At 40.2% G+C, this 20214-nt stretch overlaps 1 protein-coding gene and 2 pseudogenes across 3 annotated transcripts; 1 reads left to right on the forward strand and 2 right to left on the reverse strand.

Annotated features, from left to right (window-relative positions):
- Positions 1-1989: 1989 nt before the first annotated feature.
- Positions 1990-2141, reverse strand: LOC144504162 (U2 spliceosomal RNA; annotated as a pseudogene).
- A 7329-nt stretch (positions 2142-9470) lies between these two features.
- LOC144503651 (uncharacterized) lies at positions 9471-19779 on the forward strand. Of its 3 annotated transcripts, none has more exons than XR_013499532.1 (4): positions 9471-9754; positions 11164-11216; positions 14707-14812; positions 16145-19779. XR_013499532.1 is itself a non-coding variant. In XM_078228336.1 (4 exons), exons 1-4 carry the CDS (start codon positions 9504-9506, stop codon positions 15288-15290), a joined length of 453 nt encoding a protein of 150 aa, XP_078084462.1. In that variant the 5' UTR covers positions 9471-9503; the 3' UTR covers positions 15291-19779. The 3 variants fall into 3 exon arrangements, 2 of the variants coding, with proteins under 2 accessions (XP_078084462.1, XP_078084461.1); XM_078228336.1 differs by having other exon boundaries at positions 14707-14788; positions 15224-19779; XM_078228335.1 differs by having other exon boundaries at positions 14707-14788.
- On the reverse strand, positions 12603-12779 carry LOC144504200 (U2 spliceosomal RNA; annotated as a pseudogene).
- Positions 19780-20214: the final 435 nt, after the last annotated feature.

The following is a 20214-nucleotide window of genomic DNA, read 5'->3' on the forward strand; positions in this document are numbered from 1 at the left end:
GTATTGTTGTTCTGGAGCACTGATTCATTTTCTGATATCTATTATTCACTCTCCTTTCCTCCACCTTGAGCATCTTTAATGAATTTCGTATGAATACCATCGATGTCTACCAATCTACACCTTAGCCATATATGTATGGAGCATATTTACCCTGAGTGAAAAAACTAATTGGGATCTTCTATTTGCATAGCACATTGGCAGACCTTTTGGAGTTCTTCATAGATGGATCACTGGTGCAATTCATTGGGATCAATGCCTACCAAAATTTGATGTTCATTCTAAATCCTGAAAATATCCACCCAAGTCTTTTGAAGTGTACCTGACCAGTCATTGAGTGGCATCAGCCCAGAGAAATCCTTTTAACTATGACTGATGACAAAGATTAACCAATGCAATTGCTAGTCCCTGCAGATGATGTGACCTATTAATAATGCTCCACCTCCCCAAAAACTTTCTTGACATTACAAAATGCTATATCATAATTTAATTTTGCAATATCTCTTGATTGTTCTGAAGAGGCCTCTGAAGAGGCTTTGCACTCTCTACTTTCACCTCACAGATCTTCTTCCCTTCATAGTACCTTGAAAAGGATCTACTTCATGAATAAGTGGCAGATACTATCTTCAATTTGTTTTCCACTTTGGCCACAGAGTCAAAAATAATAATTAGCCACATTAATTGCCATTGAGTCTGTTTTACCCTCAATCACAAGGATCTAATCTTAGACTTCAGGCTCAACACCATATTTCTTGCAGCTCAGCGTATTGATAACAACAACCATTCCAATTTGGTAGTTGTCACATTATAAGACCAGCAGCTGTCTCAAGACAGCTAAGAGCTCCACATAAATGGGCAGCACAGTGACACAGTAGTTAGCACTGCTAACTCACAGCGCCAGGGACGATTCCAAGCTTGGGTCACTGTCTGTGTGGAGTGTGCGCATTCTCCCCGTGTTTACGTGCGTTTCCTCTGGGTGCTCCAGTTTCAGTCCAAAGATGTGTGGGTTAGGTTGATTGGCCACGCTAAATTGCCCCTTAGTGTCAGGGGATTTGCAGGGTAAATATGTGGGGTTATAGGAATAGGGTCTAGGTGGAAATGTGGTCGGTGCAGACTGGATGGGCCGAATGGCCTCCTTCTGCACTGGAGGGATTCTATGGATTCTATGGAAGAGCTGCCCCATTGACAATGAAGATAAGCAGCCCAGTGGTCCAAACTTTCTCAGCAATGTCAAACAAGGCAACTTGGAAACAAAGAGATGTGCCAAGGTTTTCCCGACTGCCACATGATTACTTGCTCTACAGTGAATGTCCCTTAATGGGTGAACTGCAGAAAGGGAGAAAAATGACTACCACCAAAAGGTTTACAAAATGATAAGTTAAAGATTTTTACTCTTTTCAGATTCTGGCAGATCAGCTGTGTATTTCCAGTAATTTCTATTTTTAAAAGCAGGAGGAAGCTCTCAACACAGATTTCCTAAAAAGAACCTGTGCGTGTGACTATTACTCTTGTACTGAGATGCAGCAGATGCCGTTGATATTTGTAATTTGAAAATCTGCCAATTTTTGTGCAACAAATGTTGTTAGATATAAACTATGTTACTACTTTACAAATATAGCACACAGGATTTTATTTCGGTTTATGTTTATTTAAAGCAGTCTGATTAACTTTTTAATGAATCATGAATAATATAGTTCACAGTGATGCTAGTGAATGATAGTTCTTTATTAGACAATAAGATAGCCTTCCAAAATAAAAGCCAGGTGACATATAAAAGCAATTCATGCAGCCATCCACATTAATGATCTTATTTGCACGGTTTTGGAGAGGTTTTTTTTATACTTTTCCAATTCAATCAAATCAAATCCAATTCAGAGTCTCAACAAGTTGAGACATTTCCGATCCAAGCTGACAAGACAGGGCCTCCACTCCTGTCTTGGGCCCGATCTACATGAGCCAAGCTGATTGGAGTAGGTGCAGACTCTCCTCCTCCAAGGCTTGATCTCATTTGCATCTTAGCCAAAAGGCCGAGATGCCACTTTTAAAAATTGCTTCAAATGAAGCTTAAATGTAACCTAATGACCTCAACCAAGTGCAGCCTGTCCATACTACACTTGATCTTAGCCAAAAGGCCGAGAAGTTTTGGAGAGGTTCCTAAGGAAAAGTAACATTCACACATATGCCAACTACATTTAACTAGCTTAAAATTGGTTCAGAGTTTGCAGGAGATGCCTTTAGCTACATATACTCATCAGTTACTTATTACAGGCGTAGGCAGACACACCTAATGCACATATAACTGCATACAATCGTATTCAATATCATCTCTGTAGTAATGGCAGTTTGGAGTTTAAATATGCTGGTGACGCTATTTGGTTTTTTATGCTAATAAGAAGCTAAGAAAAGGTACTGACTGTGATGCCTACAAGACTGATGCTTGTGTTTCAGTCCCATGAACATTAGCACTCATGTAAGCAGCTGCATGCATTGTTTGAAACGTGGACAATTTTTCCACTTGGCATGACAAATCAATGGCATGGGTCAACGGCATGGTAGCACAGTGATTACCACTGCTGCCTCACAGCACCAGGGGCATGGGTTCGATTCCCGGCTTGGGTCACTGTCTGTGTGGAGTGTGCACATTCTGCCTGTGTGTGCATGGGTTTCCTCTGGATGCTCCGGTTTCCTCCCACAGTCTAAAGATGTGCAGGTTAGGTGGATTGGCCATGCTAAATTCTCCCTCTGTGTACTCAAACAGGCATCGGAGTGTGGTGAGTAGGGGATTTTTCACTGTAACTTCATTGCAGTGTGAATATCAGCCTACTTGTGACTAGTAAATAAACTTTAAATCAAGTCTTCTAGTGTATGTTCGCAGTAGAAAGTTCATTCTCAGAGCAAACATCAGATAGGAACGAGAGCAGAAATCAAAACAGTAGTCACTGAGGGAGTGGGGGTGGAGGAAGGAGGCAAGAGAATTAACGTGCTGTTCTAAAACAGGGTGGGTTGGGGGAAGAGTGTTCCCATGAAAGAGGGAAAGAGTGCCTCTTTGAAGAGGGGGGAGTATTTTGTGAAAAGATCTCTCAGTGAAAGGGTTAACAGCACATAACAGCATAATGGGATAAAATATGTAACAGTTCAGCCTTTTTCACCAAAGGATTTTCCACATGTAAACAGCTGATATTAGTTTCCATAAACAGACATAATCATTTATAAACTGATACATGTCCATTTATACTCTGTTGTTTATGATTTTGTGTAGCCCAATTTATAAATGTGCAGCATGCAAAAACAAAAGGATTTGGATTTATTTGTACAAGACAATGTTTAGGCATAGTATGCGTTACTCTGTGTAGAATTGAATACGCCACTATGAAAAGTTAAGATATTGGGCTGGATTGTCTTCAGAAGAGTTTTAACTGGCTTAGGGACACGTTCTCTGTCCAATTAAGGATGTCGGGTGAGCTGTTGAAGTTGGAAGACAATCAGAGGCCTTCCAGCATGAAAGGAGCAGCAGCCTGCAAAGGCGTAACTGAGAGGGAGCTTCAATATGGAGATGTCCTCTCATCAACTTTTTAAAATTTGAACTAAATTTGATGTAAAAAAAATCAGCCAGGCAGGCCATTGCTGTGTGTGTTTGTGTGTGTTTGTGTGTGTTTGTGTGTGTGAGTGAGTGCAGTGAGATGAAAGGAGCGTGCTGAAATCAATCTTCAGAGGACCCATGGCTGCACCTGTACCTATCGAGACTGGGAGGACCTGCAGGTTTGCCTGAATGGCTGGCCTCTTGGCTTGCCACTGGGTGTCCATGCAGTTAAACTGGCCCCACACTGGTTCAGGAAAGTGGAGGCAGACTGGGCAATTCCAGTTGGCCTCCTTTGATGATTTGAAGGTGCTCAATGAGCTTAATCAGTTATCCATTTTGTGGGGGTGAGTAGCCAGCCTAATCAAAAATGGCTGGTGCTGTGAACAGGGTTGGCAAACCAGCAGGTCACCCTTCACTAGTACCTTTGGGCCCCATTAGCCTCTGTTCTCACCCCTTTCAGGTGCAGGGATCGTGATGCCAGTTGATTGCTTATTTTCATGACTTCTGTGCCATCTGGAGCTGACCATTTTGTTGATAGGCTTGACACTTGAGTAGGGGGCCTGTTGTGAGTGACTAACAACAGTTAAAGTTAGCCTGCCCCTCTTACAGTGGAGATGTGTTCTGGCTGGAGCAGGTGCTGGGAGTTGTGGTTGAAAATAATCTTACCTGGGAAAGAGTAGACTGGGATTGAAAGGGAGTGAGCAGCTTCCAAAGACTTTGGAACACCATAGACTAGACTTATTGGTGGAGGAGGTGGAAAAGGGGTGACATGTCTTGTATCTGCAGAGGGGAAGCAGTCTCTCCAGGCATACGGTCAAAGGGCAATGGGAGCAGATTGTCACATACTCCCCTTCTGATTTATGAGCTACAGATGACATAAACATGTCCCCCGCCGCTCCCCATAGCACATTTATCCTTCTACCTTTCTCTTTCCAGATACCCAAGCAGTCCAACCTGACAAAGCTATGGAAGAACAGCAAGAAAACAGTGTTGATGAAAACAGAGGAAAGTCACTTGATTTCTTCTCATTCCCAACACAGATACAGACAATGCATATATCTTGCATTGGAGGTAAATTGGAGATAATATCAGCACATATTGAGACATCAGGAATGTTTTACAGGTATTGTGTCAATAAGACATGAAAATAAATCCAATCTGTATGTACAGAATCTTTATTCTTTTTTGCTGTTTTTAAATTGACTTTCTGCTGAACCAGGGTGGCAAGGTGGCACAGTGGTTAGCATGGTGCCAAGGACTCAGGTTCAATTCCAGCCTTGGGTGATTGCGTGGAGTTTGCACATTCTCCCCGTGTCTGCGTGAGTTTCCTCTGGGTGCTCCAGTTTCCTCCCACAGTCCAAAGATGCATAGGTTAGGTGGATTGGCTCTGCTAAATTGCCCCTTAGTCTCCCAAGGTGTGTAGGTTAGGGGGATTTGCCATGATAAATGTGTAGGGTTAGGGGATTGGGTGGGGGTTTGGGTCCAGGTAAGATGCTCTGTCAGAGAGTCAGTGCAGACTCATTGGGCTGAATGATCTCCTTCTGACTGTAGGGATTCTATGAAAAAGATGGTTGCTACAAGTTACATGACCATAGGATTGGCACTTTGATCTGGAAGCTACCAACAGGAGCTATAAGAACAAAAGAATCTTCCTTGCATCATCGTGAAAACTCACTCCAAATGTAAGGACACTATAATCATGAAATCAGGGGACTCACAGATCAAAAGTCATTATTGCTGCAGAGTGGTTTACAGGCCTATCTCACACCTGGGATTGTCAACGTCCATTTCAAAAGAGGACCATTGAGGGGACAATGGACATCATTTGCACCTTGCTAAGCTTAACCCCTCTAATGGGGTCAGAGTCTGCCTAGACAATGGCTTTGTGATGTGAGGACATCAATATGAATGGTAACTCATTCAAAAGTTAATGGCTGGGACATTATCAGTCCTGAAACCAAAGACAGAACCAACCGATAGATAAACATCTTTTGGTCATATGAATCAAGTAACCATTTTGAAATCCCTATATTTCTTTGAGAACTAAGAAATGCTTAGGCTGCCGACTTAACATTAAATAGAAAGAACTCCAGCAGCTCTCGACCGAGTAAGCAGCCAGCCACCATCTCTCAACTTCTCAAAACTTTTTTGATTTTAAAAGTCTCTGACAGCTGCCAAGCAGTGTAAGCACAGAAAGTCCACTGTGCTGCAGCACCATTTGTTTCAAGAATTTTTGAGTTGTCTCCAACTCATCTGGACTGAACCCTGCCACGCGGGAAACACCCTCTGGACTTTCAATTCTCAGACATTGGAAATCACAAGAACTCATATATATTTCTGCAGTTCTGTCATTGGCCATAGTTGTAAATCTTCCTCTTTTCTATGGCTTACTGTATGTATGTGTGTGAGGTTGTGATTATTTCCTTCCTAAGCTTGAATGTACATGAGCCCAACTCCTGAATTAATCATAATGTGAATTTGCTGGGAGTTATTTTTAAGTTGGATCACGCAAACCAAGGATTTGGGGAAACACACCAGAGCCTACTTTCAAAATAATTCAAAACACCTTCTACTTACGGACAGACAGGGAGATGATAAAAAAAAAGTTTAATGCAGGCATGAGACAAGGAGCAAGGATAGTGCAGATGTCAGCTCGCTGGATGGCAAGATCACACACATGTTCCACCGCAGTTGACTCAGACGAGTGCAATCAACATAAAAGCATATATGCTACACAGCTTTGCAGGGTCTGAACACCAGAATCATCAACCATGTTATCAGAAAATAGCCCTTGTCTCCTGTAATCACCCTTTCCCTTTGGGGAGTCAACTGCAGCTGTCACGATTGCTGCAAAATGAAGACATCACGACTGGTGCTATGCTATTGGGCATAGGACTATATGATTTGCTATCTGTGGTAGCTCACCAGCTAGACATAAAGTGGGTGGAATCCCTTTTGGTTCTGATATACAAGAGAGTTGAGATGGGTTGCCAACAAAGTGATGCGTGTGCAGTCCATATGCCTACTAGTATTCCCATGTCTGAGAGCAATTAGTTTGTGCAGAAACCTTGAAGTTCTTCATCATCTGTCAAACCACTCCCTCTGGAATTCTGCAACTTGAAACTACTATTGAAAGCACTTGTAGGCTCAAAGCAACAGCCAGAAGAAGGTGACCAGCACCTAACCTGCAAATAGTTCAGTTGGTAGAGCATCAGACTTTTAACCAGGGTTCAGGTTCCTCTCTCAGCGCCACATTACCTGATGGGCTGAAGGGCCTCTTTCTGTGCTGTAAAATTCAAATAGATGATCCCTTTCAATAGCACTAGCAATAATGCTGAATGCATGCTCAGTTGTGTGAAGTGAAGAGAGGGTGTTGGCTGGAGCATTGCGTTCCTAAGTGGCAGCCCTGGGGTCACATTAACATTGCATACTGATTGCCATGATGTATTTGCTATTCATACTTTCAGTGGATATTCACTGGGTGCTTGCTAACACCCTCATTAATATGGTGTCTGGTGCAGTTTGCTCTACAAATGTGTGCATGCATTGCAGAACTACTTTTGAACTCTGAGGGCACTCGTAGCACCAAAAAAAGGTGTTACCCAGCCCAATTTCTCATTTTATAGATATTAGTGGAGACTTAAAATCATGGGGCTCTTTCAATGGCAGTAGTGATTTAACAGGAGATTTAATAATGATTTTTAAAATTATGAAAATATTTGCTGAAATGAATAGGAAAAGACTATTTCCTTTGGTTACTGCAATGAAGAGAGCCATATATTGTCACCAATATTATGAAGAGAGGTTTGGAGACTTTTCTTTACACAACTTTGCTACAAGGAATAGTTGGAACAGAGGCTATTGGATCATTTCATAGATAGAGCAAATTAATACTTTGATCAGAGGAGGATGCACAATGGTGGATTTAAGTTTGGATTGTTATTAAAGATGAATGCACAGTTTTCAGCCATATCCTCAGGACTCAGTGACGGGGTTGGCATAGCTTTTAATGTAGACTATATTCTATGCCCTTTCTTCCTTCAATGCTTCTTCTGTGTAGTGTTCAACATGGAGGAGGACTGATTCTTCAATTATGGGTGCTGTAACTGTCCACAAAGATGGTTTATTTGATGCTACTTAACCTGAAGTCATGCAGGATCTAGAGTCGATAGTGAGCACTCTCTGGGCCCCTTCCACCCAACTGTGTATAACCTCTAATGGGTTTATTTAGCTGGCAGGAGAAGCCAGAGATAGTGAAGGAGGGGTTTGGGAGGTTGCATAATACTTATAATTCTGTGATTACAACTATCACACTATTACTGTGAGACATGGGCTCACATGGGTATTTGTTTCCAGATGTGAATATGGACTTTGCAAGATGAGCAGGGTTAAGATTGCTTAAATCTTGCTTCTTCACAATGCCTAGATCATAGATTCATAGAATCTCTACAGTGCAGAAGGAGGCCATTGGGCCCATCAATCCCACCCAGACACTATCCCTGTAACCTCACATATCTACCCTGCTAGTCCCCCTGACACTAAGGGGAAATTTTCCATGGCCAGTCAACGCAACCCGTGCATCCTTGGAGTGTGGGAAGAAACCAGAGGAAACCCACACAGGCATGGCGAGAACATGCAAACTCCACACAGTCACCCAAGGCCAGAATTGAACCCTGGCACTGTAAGGCAGCAGTGCTAACCACTGTGCCACCATGCTGCCCCATCTGATGGATATTCTTTCTACTTATTTTGAATTTGATATTGATTGCTTACAACTGAGTGCCTTGGTAGGCCAGTTCGAAGAACATCAAGGGTCAACCACCGAATGTGGATCTGAAGTCATGTGTAGGCCGGATTGGATTGCGATGGCAATCTTCCCTTTTGGGAACTATTTTGGGTTTTTTTTAATGACAATCTGGAAGCTTTCATTTTCTAACTGCTTCTAAATCAGAAATGAGCAAATTTATTCAATTTCACAACTGGCCATGGTGGAATGATGACACCTAACTTCGAGGTTGTTAGTCCAGTATTATAACCACTGTGGGGAATCACAAAATCCAACAAGAGAAGAATCACTTAAGGAATACATCTAAGCAGAAAAGGGGAAGTTGTAATGATGGGACAGAAATGATGAATTGATTAGCACTTGGAACTGGGAGAAGTGTGCATAATCCCAAATTTGCCGTCTACACCGGGTGTGTGGGCAGATTTGGGAGGGGGCGGAGGGATCAATGGATCAGGTCTGTGTGTGCCCAAGATTCAAATAGCTTAACTACAACCCACTGACTCTGAATTATAAATATTTGACAACAGGTTCTTTTGCGGAAGTGCAATATTCTCAATTATAAGACGCTTGGAAACAAAAAAAAGTAACGAGGCACATCAAAATGTTTAATATACATATTTAATATAAAATATTTATTTTTAATATAAAGGGTGGACTTTTTCTTTTAAAAGTTTGTTGTTTGGATACAGCACAAAATGAGGGGAAGAAAAGCAAGTTTTAAATATGCTATTGAAACTTTCCAGCTGCCTGTTCCAAAAGCTTCATCTGGTTCTAATTTGGGAAAATACTAGACAGGATAATGTTGGCTATTACAGCAATGCATCATCGCACACGCAGTAAAAGCTTTGTGTTTCCATTGTAGGGTCAGTTGCGAGAGGATCCCCTTTCGCTATATCCCTCTTCCTTCCCTCCCTCCCCCGGGCCGGCTCACATTGCCGTCAATGGAAAAAGCCAGGCTGCCGAAGGGGGAGGGAGCTTGGCACTGAAACAAATGGAGCTATTTATAGAATGACGCAGGCGGTGAGCCTGCCCGCCCGCGTCACGGAGCCTGCTTCCATTGACGCCAGAGTGACGCGGGTGTGGGCTTTGTTAGGAGAGCTCGGGGCGGCTGTGAGCGGGGCAGAGGCGGCTTGCTCAACAATGCAGCCTTTATCCCGGCCGGACACTTCCACTGCCAGCGCTGCGAGGCTGCCTGAGCACCAGGCATGCGGCGGCTGGGTTAGAGCCGCGCTGCCTGCAACTGTCTACCCCGTCACCACCCTTCCCCTCTTTATGCACCGACACTGGGATCCGAGCTCTCTGTTCCTCCAGCGCTTCCACCCCATTCTCTTGCTTCGGGTGAGTAGAGGTGCTGGTGCAACCTGTGTCCTGCCGGCACATCTTGATTCACGGTGAGTGAAGAGTGGGTTTGGTGCTTTTTCTTTCTCGGTTTTCGTGGATTTTATTTTTTAAAATTCCTACTCGAGTGAAGAGTAAGTTTGTTACTCTTTTTCTCTCTCTAGTGGATTTAGTCTTTTTTATTTCTCTTTTAGTAGATTTTGTCTTTTGTAAAATTCCTACTCGAGTCAAGAGTAGGTTTGTTTTTTTTCCCACTGTTTTAGTGGATTTTATTTTTTAATTCCTACTCTAGTTCAGAGTAAGATTGTTGCCCTTAGTGGATTTTATCTTTTTAAAATTTCTATTCGGCTGAGAAGCAAGATTTAAAAATTCTACTCCCCCCTAATGTTACATTTCCTAATTCAGGTCGATTTGCCGACGAGCCAGTAATTGTGAGGAGAACCTGTACTAAAATGCTGTTTTTGATCATGCAAATAATTCCACAGAATGAGGAATATATTTATGTTTTACCCTGGCGGCATGAAACGTAGTTACAGACCGTAAATATAATAATCACTTTTTAAAATATTTTTTTAAAAAGAGGTTGTGTATTCTTTAGTCAGGTAACTTCTTAATGTGATTTTAGCATCAGAGCCATTGATTCCCTCCCCTGCCCCCCGCTGTTTCTAATACTATATTTTGGTCGGGAGTTTTATCCAAAAAAACCATCGCAGAATTAAGTGCACGCCTCAAAAGCTCGTTCATTTTATATTATGAAAATAATTAATTATGTGTCAATGATGTAATAATAGTTAACTGAGTAAATAATAGAAGCATATTTTGATTAGCTTAGCAGGATTCACATGGGTTGCAGATGGTGCTTAATAAATGGTTAAGCATGGATGGGCATGTAAACATATGGAGAGCAACATGTTGCCATATGGTCCATTTAGCCTCTAACCTTCAGTAGAATCAATCATATACAATATGTGTAAAATGACAGTGGTGTCTCGATGGCAAAGATGAATTTTGTGTCTCAAAATATGTGGTGGGGTTAGTTCATACATTGCAATAGACAGTAAACAACTATGTTGGTGCTTGTTCCATCTTTTGGACCTTTGCATTGCAATAAGTTTTATAGCTAGATGCTTAAATATGTTATGTTGTTGAGAATGAGGAGGACTAAGAAGCTTGGTTTTAATGTGTTGAAGGCAAAGGAGCTTGTATTAGGCTTAAGAATACAGAATGAGAAATTGGAATAAATATTTAAATGTAATCCTATAAATAGACAATCATTATTTAATAGACAAAAAACTTTTGGGTTTAGAGATTGCAGGTAAATACTCAAGAAGGAAAGAGAAAAGGCGTTGGTGCATTCTGCATGTCACTAGATGTTAGGACCAGATATGAATAATAGCAAAAAATAACTTAAATTTAAATTCTATATATACACAGCATGTAATCCAAACCTTTTTTTCTACAGTTTCAAACTAGCACTGACTCATGCACTGACGACTGAAGGTTGGTTTAAATTGGGTAAGTGTTATAAATATGGACTATTGATGCTTTAAGTAGGGGATGATTCATTTGCTGCTCCAAACCTACGCTGTGCTAATAAGTACTGTATGTTTGTATAAACCATATGCTATTCTTTTCCCACTGCTGTTGCATCTCTAACATGATTTTTCTTTCTATCTTGCATATTGCCAGACAGGTTAGGTGCATAAATCAATTAAATGAATGTGATTTTGTTCAAAGCGGGTGGCATGGCTCTTTACTGAAATAGTTTAATTCGTATTAGAACCACTGTTAGATAAATAACATTCTGTGTACTAAATTTACTGTAGGTTAATAGTTTGCTGGTGAGAAGAGCTTTGGGGGAAAGCAGGAAAGTGAGACAATGAAGAATTCTACCAAAGGGCTAGCACAGACAAGATGGACCAAACCGTCTCCTTCTCTGCTGCATCATTCTCTGATTTTGTTTAAAGAATCATTAATATTTGATTTCACAATTATCCTTGTGCTTCTCAAGTCTCTCCCAATAGTTGTATTTTTAATTTCATAGAGATTTTTTGAATGCACTTAGAATTGTATTTTTTGACTGGTTGCAGACAGTAACATTGACAGATGTTCTATATTGTATGAGAAAACATTTTTAGACCTTTTTTAATGAGTGATCAGTTTTCTGGATTGGGATCTCCTTCTGCACAGTATGGATTCTATGAATATGTATGTGTCCTCTGCTTCTCCTCCTCCCTGATTTATGTTGCAGTCAAGTCAGTCCCTCTCTCTGGCTGTGCACTAAGACTAATACCCTGCATGAGGACAATTGGGCTCAGTGTTATGATGTTGGCAAGCCTGGGATGACATGGGGATATCACTAAGGTGCATCGAACTCAAAATCCTTTGTGAAATGAGTTTAGTCATCTCATGGGGAGATGGTGCTGTAGTGGTAATGTTGCTGGACTAGTAATCCAGAGGCCCAGGCTAATACTCTGGGGATATGAATTTAAATCCCACTACGGCAGCTGGTGGAATTTAAATTCAATAAATTTTAATTAAAGCTTAAAATCTATTGTTGGTTGTTGTGAAAACCCATCTGATTCACCAATGTCCTCTTTGGACATTGCTATCCTTAGTCAGTCTAACGTCCTTGTGACTTCAGTCCCACAGCAATGTGGATGACTCCAGCATGATGCCACCATGAAACCCAACCCATTCAGCATTCTGCAAAGTCTGCTCCCTCCATGACATCCTGGTCCACTCAATTCCTCATTCCCTTCCCATCACATCTTTTTTTAAATACTTTTCCAATTCAATCAAATCAAGTCCAATTCAGAGTCTCAACAAGTTGAGACATTTCCGATCCAGGCTGACAAGACAGGGCATCCAATCCTCTACCCTGTCTTGGGCCTGATCTACATGAGCCAAGCTGATTGGAGTAGGCGGAGGTTTCCTCCTCCAAAATTTGCATCTTAGCCAAAAGGCCGAGATGCCGCTTTTAAAAATTGCTTCATATTAAATGCAACCCAATGACCTCAACCAAGTGCAGCATCCGCATAACTACACTTGATCTTAGCCAAAAGGCCGAGAAGCGATCTCACCTTCATTTTATTTGTAATTGATGATGCAACACCTGCCCTTTTACCTCCTCATTCCTCACCATTCAAGGCCCCCAAACACTCCTTTCTGGTGAAGCATCTCCCTCAGTGGAAGCTGCTCCTCTACATTGGGGAGACTACATGCAGACTGTTCTGTGGGATACCTTTTCTCAGCCCACAAGCATGACCCCAACCTTCCTGCTGCTTGCTTCTTCAACTCCATATCTTGCTTTCATGCCCACATCTCTGTCCTTGGCCTGCTGCAATACCCAGTGAAGCCCACACAAACTGGTGGAGCAGCACCTTATCTTACAATTAGGCATATTACAGCCCTCAGAATTCAACGTTCGACAAGTTTAGACTGTAGCCTTTCTCCTCCATCTGGACTCTTTTTTATATCAAATTTTTTTGCCCCGAAGCACAAACCGTATTCCTAAGTTTTACTTTCACTGAGCACTGACCTTTATTCTCCCATTGATATCTTACCTTTATGCAACTATTAACACCTGCTCTTGCCATTAAAATTTCTTCTGTCTTGTGACCTACACATCTTTTGCAATCCCTCCGAGCCCCCACCAATCACTGACCTTCTATTCTGCTGCTCCACTCCCCACTTACACAGTATATAATCCATCATATTTCTCCCGCTCTCTAGCTCTGAGGAAGGGCCATATGGGCGCAAAACATTAACTCTATTTTCTCTGTCCACAGATGCTGCCAGACCTGCTGAGATTTTTCAGAATTTTCTGTTTTTGTTGTTGCAGTTGACTCTTAACTGCCCTCTGAAATGGCCTAATAAACCACTCAGTTCAAGGGCAATTAGGAATGGGCAACAAATGCTTGCCCAGACAGCGATGCCCACATCTTCATAGAATCATACAGTGCAAAAGCAGGCCATTCGGAATGCCCATCAAGTCTGCACTGACCACAATCCCACCCAGGCCCTATCCACATAGCCCCATGCATTTACCCGAGCTAGACACTAAGGGGAAATTTAGCATGGCCAATCCACCTAACTTGCACATCTTTGGACTGTGGGAGGAAACTGAAGCACCCAGAGGAAACCCACGCAGACACTGGGAGAATGTCAATGTGGAGGTTGCACAGTGACCCAAAACGGTAATTGAACCCGAGTCCCTGGTGCTTGAGGCAGCAGTGCTAACCACTGTGAAGGAAACCCTCTTCATAGGCATTTAATTTTCCATTAAATGTATTCTATGGTGATGAATCTGAAGGGAAATGGAACTTGTATTGAAGTAATGGAGGGTCTTTTGAAGTTTAAGTCAAGGCATGATGTTGGAGCAGAGTAAGGTTACAGAATCATAGAATCCCTACAATGCAGAAGAAGGTCATTTGGCCCATCTAGTCTGCACCAACAACAATCCCGCCCAGGTCATATCTTTGTAACCCCAAGTATTTATCCTGCTAGTCCCCCTGACATAACAGGGCAATTTAACATGGCCAATCAACCTAACATCTTTGGAGTGTGGGAGGAAACCGGAGCACTCAGAGGAAACCCTGACAGGGGGAGAACGTGCAAACTCCACACAGTGACCCGAGGCCATCATTGAACTTGAGTCCCTGGTGCTGTGAGGTAGCAGTGCTAATCACTGTGCCACCCACACTTATTGTTCATGTGGCTATGCTGTACCTAATCTGAAAATAGCTGATAAATTATGTAAATTTATGTTCATTGCAATTTTGGACATGATCAACTTAAAGATACAAAATTTTCTCTATAGAGTGAACATTTCACGTTGTATTAACAAATTTGTTGAAAACTTAATCCCAGTATAGATATGACATTGCTGGGCTTAACCGACTCCCAACATGAAACCTGAACAGTTCCAAATATGTTGGTGCTGTACTTTTCAAAATTTTGGTTCAACAACATGCATTAATTGATATTGCACCTTGTGTCGTAGGAGAACATCCCCAGGCGTTCCACAGGAGCCATTACCTGACAAAATTTAATCCCAGGCCATATGAGGAGATGCCAGGTGACAGGTAACCAAAAGCTTGGCCTAAAAGGTAGTTTTTAGGGTTGACTACTATAATCATTAACACTGGTGACCTAAAGTAAGGGCTGAGGTCGATTGGTTGACCTGATTTTTCTGATGTTGTTCTTAATTTGTTTTTCATTTCCCTCACTCGATAGTTGGCTCTTTTACTGTAGTAATTAGGCATTTTTCACATCATAGTATGGACATTTGGTGATGTCACATTCAAAACCAACTCTGTTTTCACCCATGCAGTTTCCACCCTCGATCTCTTCAATTGAATTTGCTCAGTAACGTGTATGTATTTTTAATATATACCATCATACCAGGGGTTTGAGATACCAGGGGTTATTGTGTCTGATTTTTAACTATTATGTTAAGCTTACTGTTAACATCTTAAATATCCTAGCAGTTGAATTATAACATTTTTCTTCCATTACAGCAATAGTACCTTGTTCACCGACCTGAAGGTTGCTGTGTTTAGTGCAGTGAAGCTTTTATCCGTATAGTATAAATGTGATTCCATTGCAGATAAGTACAAAGTGACATTAGGACATTGTTTGTATTTGTAAATTAATATGTTGGACAGTTTTACTTATTTCAAAAATATAAGCCTGAAAGATGTGCTGGTTAGGTGAATTGGCCATGCTAAATTTTCCCTCAATGTACCCAAACAGGTGCCGAAGTGTGGCGACCAGGGGATTTTCACAGTAACTTCATTGCACTGTTAATGTAAGCCTACTTGTGATGCTAATAAATAAACTTTAATTTAAACAAGTCTGCTGAATTAGAATAGCTGAATGTTTTCTGCAAGCTCTACATAGTAGGGGGGGTGTATTTTATATGATCACAAAAGGCAAAATTGTAATACAATAAAAAATAAAATTTTGCCAGTGTATAAACTCCATTGGGAATTCAATAAATATTGCATGATAACCTTTGCTACTAAATTGTTTATAATAGGCAAAATTCAATAGTGCTTCCTTAATTGTAGTAATACTTTTACGTGCAGGGTGCATTTAAAACAAAATTTAAAAACTTGCATTTATATAGCACTTTTCATCACCACTTGATGTCTGAGTGCTTTACGGCCAATGAAGTATTTTGGAAGTATAGTCACTGTTATGTTCAAAATGTATTGGTGTTTAGTTTAATAAACTGCAGTCCTAGTTTGATTAGTGAGAAAATGCAAATTCATGATCGATTTAATATTCTGAGAACTAAAGAATGCACTTTATATCATTTTTTTAAAACTCTGATCTCTTTACATTGAGCTGAACCAGAGTAGGTGACATTGATTGGATCACTGGAAAATGCATAAACAAATTAACCTTATAATTTGCTTTGCTTCCCTCTTTGTCAGAAAGTATGTGGCCTCTGCTGTTTTACTCTTGCTTCATGACACAGTCAAAAACTTGTCAAAGGTAAATTTTGGGTGCCAATTTGCATCCTAATACCCTACAATCCTACAATGGGAGGAACAATGCTGTTATGAAGGAAGAATGGAATCTGTGGCCGGAATTCTCCGACCTCGATGTGGCTGGGATTCTCGGCTCCTGCTGCTGTGAGTGGAGATTTGGCTGAGTGCCAAATTCTCTGTTCTTGCTGGCAGTGGTGGCATGCATTATTCCAGAGGTCTTTGATCTTTGTTATGATGTTCTACCATAGCATAAATGTTCATATGCTGTAACAAAATTGTACAAGGGGGAAAAATAAAAATATGAGAATTCTATTGCCGTCTACCATCTGTGATACAAAGCTGTATTCTGGAACAGTAGACTATTTTGGACAAATATCCAGGAAATCTAAAAAGGATAGATTGCACTCAATATCTCTTGTGATGATGGGCAATATAAAGGTAGCTCTTTTGTTTTTCTCTTTCCCCCCCCCCCCCCCCCCCCATCCTCCACCTGTCACATTTTGCTGATTCTACAATTCTGTTCTCTGACCACATTGAGATGGAAATGTATAATTATTTTTCAAACCCAATCAAATTTACATTGTGTGGCTGCAAATGCAGTTATAAAATTTGCCAATATGGATTAAATTTCAGATGCTTCAAGAGTTTTTCACAGTACTTTTGGGCTACATTGTAATGCTTACAGCTGTAAAGCTGAACCAGTACAGGCTTGTTGTAACAACCTTACTGATGATGCACATGAAATTGCTCACTTTCATGTTAAAACAATAACGCAGACTACTTTCACATTTCTCACAACTCTGTCATTTTAAAACCCACTTGTCCAGTTGCGTGCTTGCCTTTTGTGGTTCAAATGCAATTTAATTATTAACACTGAACTTTTAATCACAAGTGACCATTTTTCTTTCTTGTTTTATATGAACACATAATACTTTGACTCTGGAAATTATTCTTTTTAAAATATATACTGGCTCATAATTCCTGGTATTATACTTTTTTCTAATAAAATCTGTTCCTTAGAATGTCTTAATCTTTTGGTTTTTAAATTAAATGCAAAAGTCCAAATAGATGTGAAATTTAACATGATTTTCCTTTGGAAAGACACTAAAAAGGGATATATAGAATTTTAATATCTAATTTAAATGTGGCTAATAAACCTTGCTTGTTTTCCAGAAACCTGTAATTAGATTATTGTGTATGTTATAATTGTAAGGTTTTACAGGAGTGCTGAACTGAATCATACAAAATACACAGCAGACCAGTCGGTGAGCGAAAGTGAAAGATTAACTGTTGCAGATAAAAATCTGCAGTGAATGAAGGTCCCATCTTGAAATATTAATTTGTATTATTTTTCGTTTACTGCATTTCTTTAAAAAAAATTGAAAACGGATATGGAAAGAAGAACCAAATAAATTGGGAACTACTGATATATGTAATAAGCTTCAGTGTTAATAGCCTAATGATTGTGGAAGGAATGAAAATTAGAGGGAAGTGAAGGGTAGCAGAGGTTTGATGTCCATGGAAAGAACAAATGAACAATGTGACACTGAAATAAGAGTTTGTAAAGTATGTTGGGATGTAAGGGGAAGAGGAAAACATGTATAGTGCTGCATTTTGAGAAAGGAGGAAATTACTGACAATAGTATTGATCAATGGGGAGATAAAGACACAAAAAAACTTGTTAATTAGACCAGTTTAAAGATATGAAAATCACTATAACAACCTATATTTCTATAGTGTATTTAATGTAATAGAACATTTCACAAGTATTACAGAGCAAAATTTGATACTGAGCCATATAAGGAAATATTAGGGCAGATGACCAAATATTTGGTCAAGTAGATGTTTTTTAATGAGCAACTCAAAAGAGGATAGTGAAACAAAGAAGCTGGGAGAGGGGAGGGGACATGTTCCAGTATTTAAGACGTAGGCAGCTGAAGGTATGACCACCATTGGTGGAACAATTTAAAATTGGGGATGCTCAAGGCCAGAAATAGAGGAACTTGGGTGTAGGGCTGGAAAAGAAGGATGAGAATTAAAAAATTAAGATAATGCTTAAACGGAAGCCAGTGTTGGTCAACAAGCAAGTGATGGTTAACAAGACTTGAGCGAGGACACAGGCAGTAGAGTTTTAAATAGCCTCAAGTTTATGGAAGATAGAATGTGGGAGGTTGACTGTAAATCAAGGCCAGAGGTAACAAAGGCCTGGATGAAGCTTTCAGTTTTTCAGAGTTTTGGGTGGAACCAGATGATGTTACAGGGGTTTACGTAGGCAGTATTTTTGAAGGCTTGGATATGTGGTTGGAATTCATCTCAGGTTCAGATATTACACGGGTAGTTGTCAGGGAGAGGAAGGAAATTGTTCGCCAGGGAGCAGGCTTGTGTGGCAGGGACACAAGATATATTTGGCTTGATAGGAGAGTCATGAGAAGTGGAGGGAGAAAATAGTACTTGGGCTTGAAAAATGAAACAGCCTGGAACCAACAACGGCGAAGTGGCAGTTTCACAAAGTCAATGTTTACGAAACCACCGATGCTTTAATTTTAGATTACAGAATATTATAGAAACAGCCACCAAAGGTAGGAGGTGATCATTGTAGTGTTATCTGCCTGAAGAATGTAATGTAACAAGGTTTTCATTTAATCATTGGTGGACATGGATGTAATGCTGTAATAGTTCAATTACGACATTGAGAGGATGAGGCTGTGCGATGTGATCTTTATGTACTTAATTTTCTGTTTACATTTCAACATTTTTGATTTTCCTTTTAACTTGATGTGTGACTTTGTTTTAATTAGACTCTTCAATTTTAAATCTGCACCATGCCCTTGAAATGAGTTGGGGGGGGAGGCGGTGGTGGTGGTGGGGTTAATCTACACCACACCCCTGGGATGTGCATTGAGTGTAGGCCATTTTATTAAATAAAATTGTTTTTATGCGGTGTTTGTGCTAATATAGTAATTTCTCTTAACATGTTTAGATATTCCATTCAACAGGATTTGCTGCCCTATTTATTTTAAGTTGAATATTGTCGAGCTTTTATTGCCAAGATGCGGGGAGTTTGCCAAAGAAAAATGCTTGAGCCTTTATTTTAACAGTTTAAAATTCATTTTTTGTCCATAAATGGTATTGAAAATGTTTACACCAGACAAGATTGTTAGTTTCAGCAGTAGGCTTAACATATAATTGCACTGTCTCTGTAACTTTAATTCCTTATCCACATTTTAGAATTTTCACAATACCTTCATTCAAAATAGGGATGTTAACCATAAGCAATCTAAAATTGAGTCATCTGCACGTGACTCCTCCAATAATTGGTTTACTTGGGGGTTTTTTAAAATCAAAAACATCAGGGATTTGATTATTACCTATCCCATTAAAAGGATCTGTTTTATATCATGTGGGGAATTAGGATGTAAAATGTCATTTTTACTGGTGATTATTTTCATTTATTTTTATTCGGGATATAACTTTTGTGAGAAGCATTTGAAAACTCTCCAAATTCTGAGTTAACGTCAAAAGGCAGTTACTTTTGGAATAATTTTGCAATTAATAAGCTGTACCGTGTATTTAACAATAAAAAATATGTTTTTACTTTGTGTCTTGCGTCTCTACTTACTCTTCACCGTCTCCCCTCCCCGACCCCCACACAACACACGCACACACACTGCGTTTATGTTACACATTTTAGCCTAGGAGGAAACAAGATCCTATTTACCATTGTAAAACTTCCTGTAATTTTACCGTTTTGAAACTGAATTGGATCAATAGGGTAATAGTTAATGTATCTGGGAAAGACAAATTATCCTGTAAATTTTTTTTCCAGAAAATATACTTTTTCCATTCCGCTGCTATTTATCTAGCCAATAATGGTAATCAAATGCACAGTAGGAGCTTGTAGTTTAGCCAGCTCCAGATGTCAGAGTCCTAAGTGTACGATCGAGTTATTTGGTTTTGTATGTAAATTTATTTTGGGGCGATATTATGTTGCTGGAATATGATTGCGGGCGATT

The sequence above is a fragment of the Mustelus asterias genome, chromosome 14, assembly GCF_964213995.1.
Source record: "Mustelus asterias chromosome 14, sMusAst1.hap1.1, whole genome shotgun sequence".
Taxonomy (NCBI): Eukaryota; Metazoa; Chordata; class Chondrichthyes; order Carcharhiniformes; family Triakidae; genus Mustelus; species Mustelus asterias.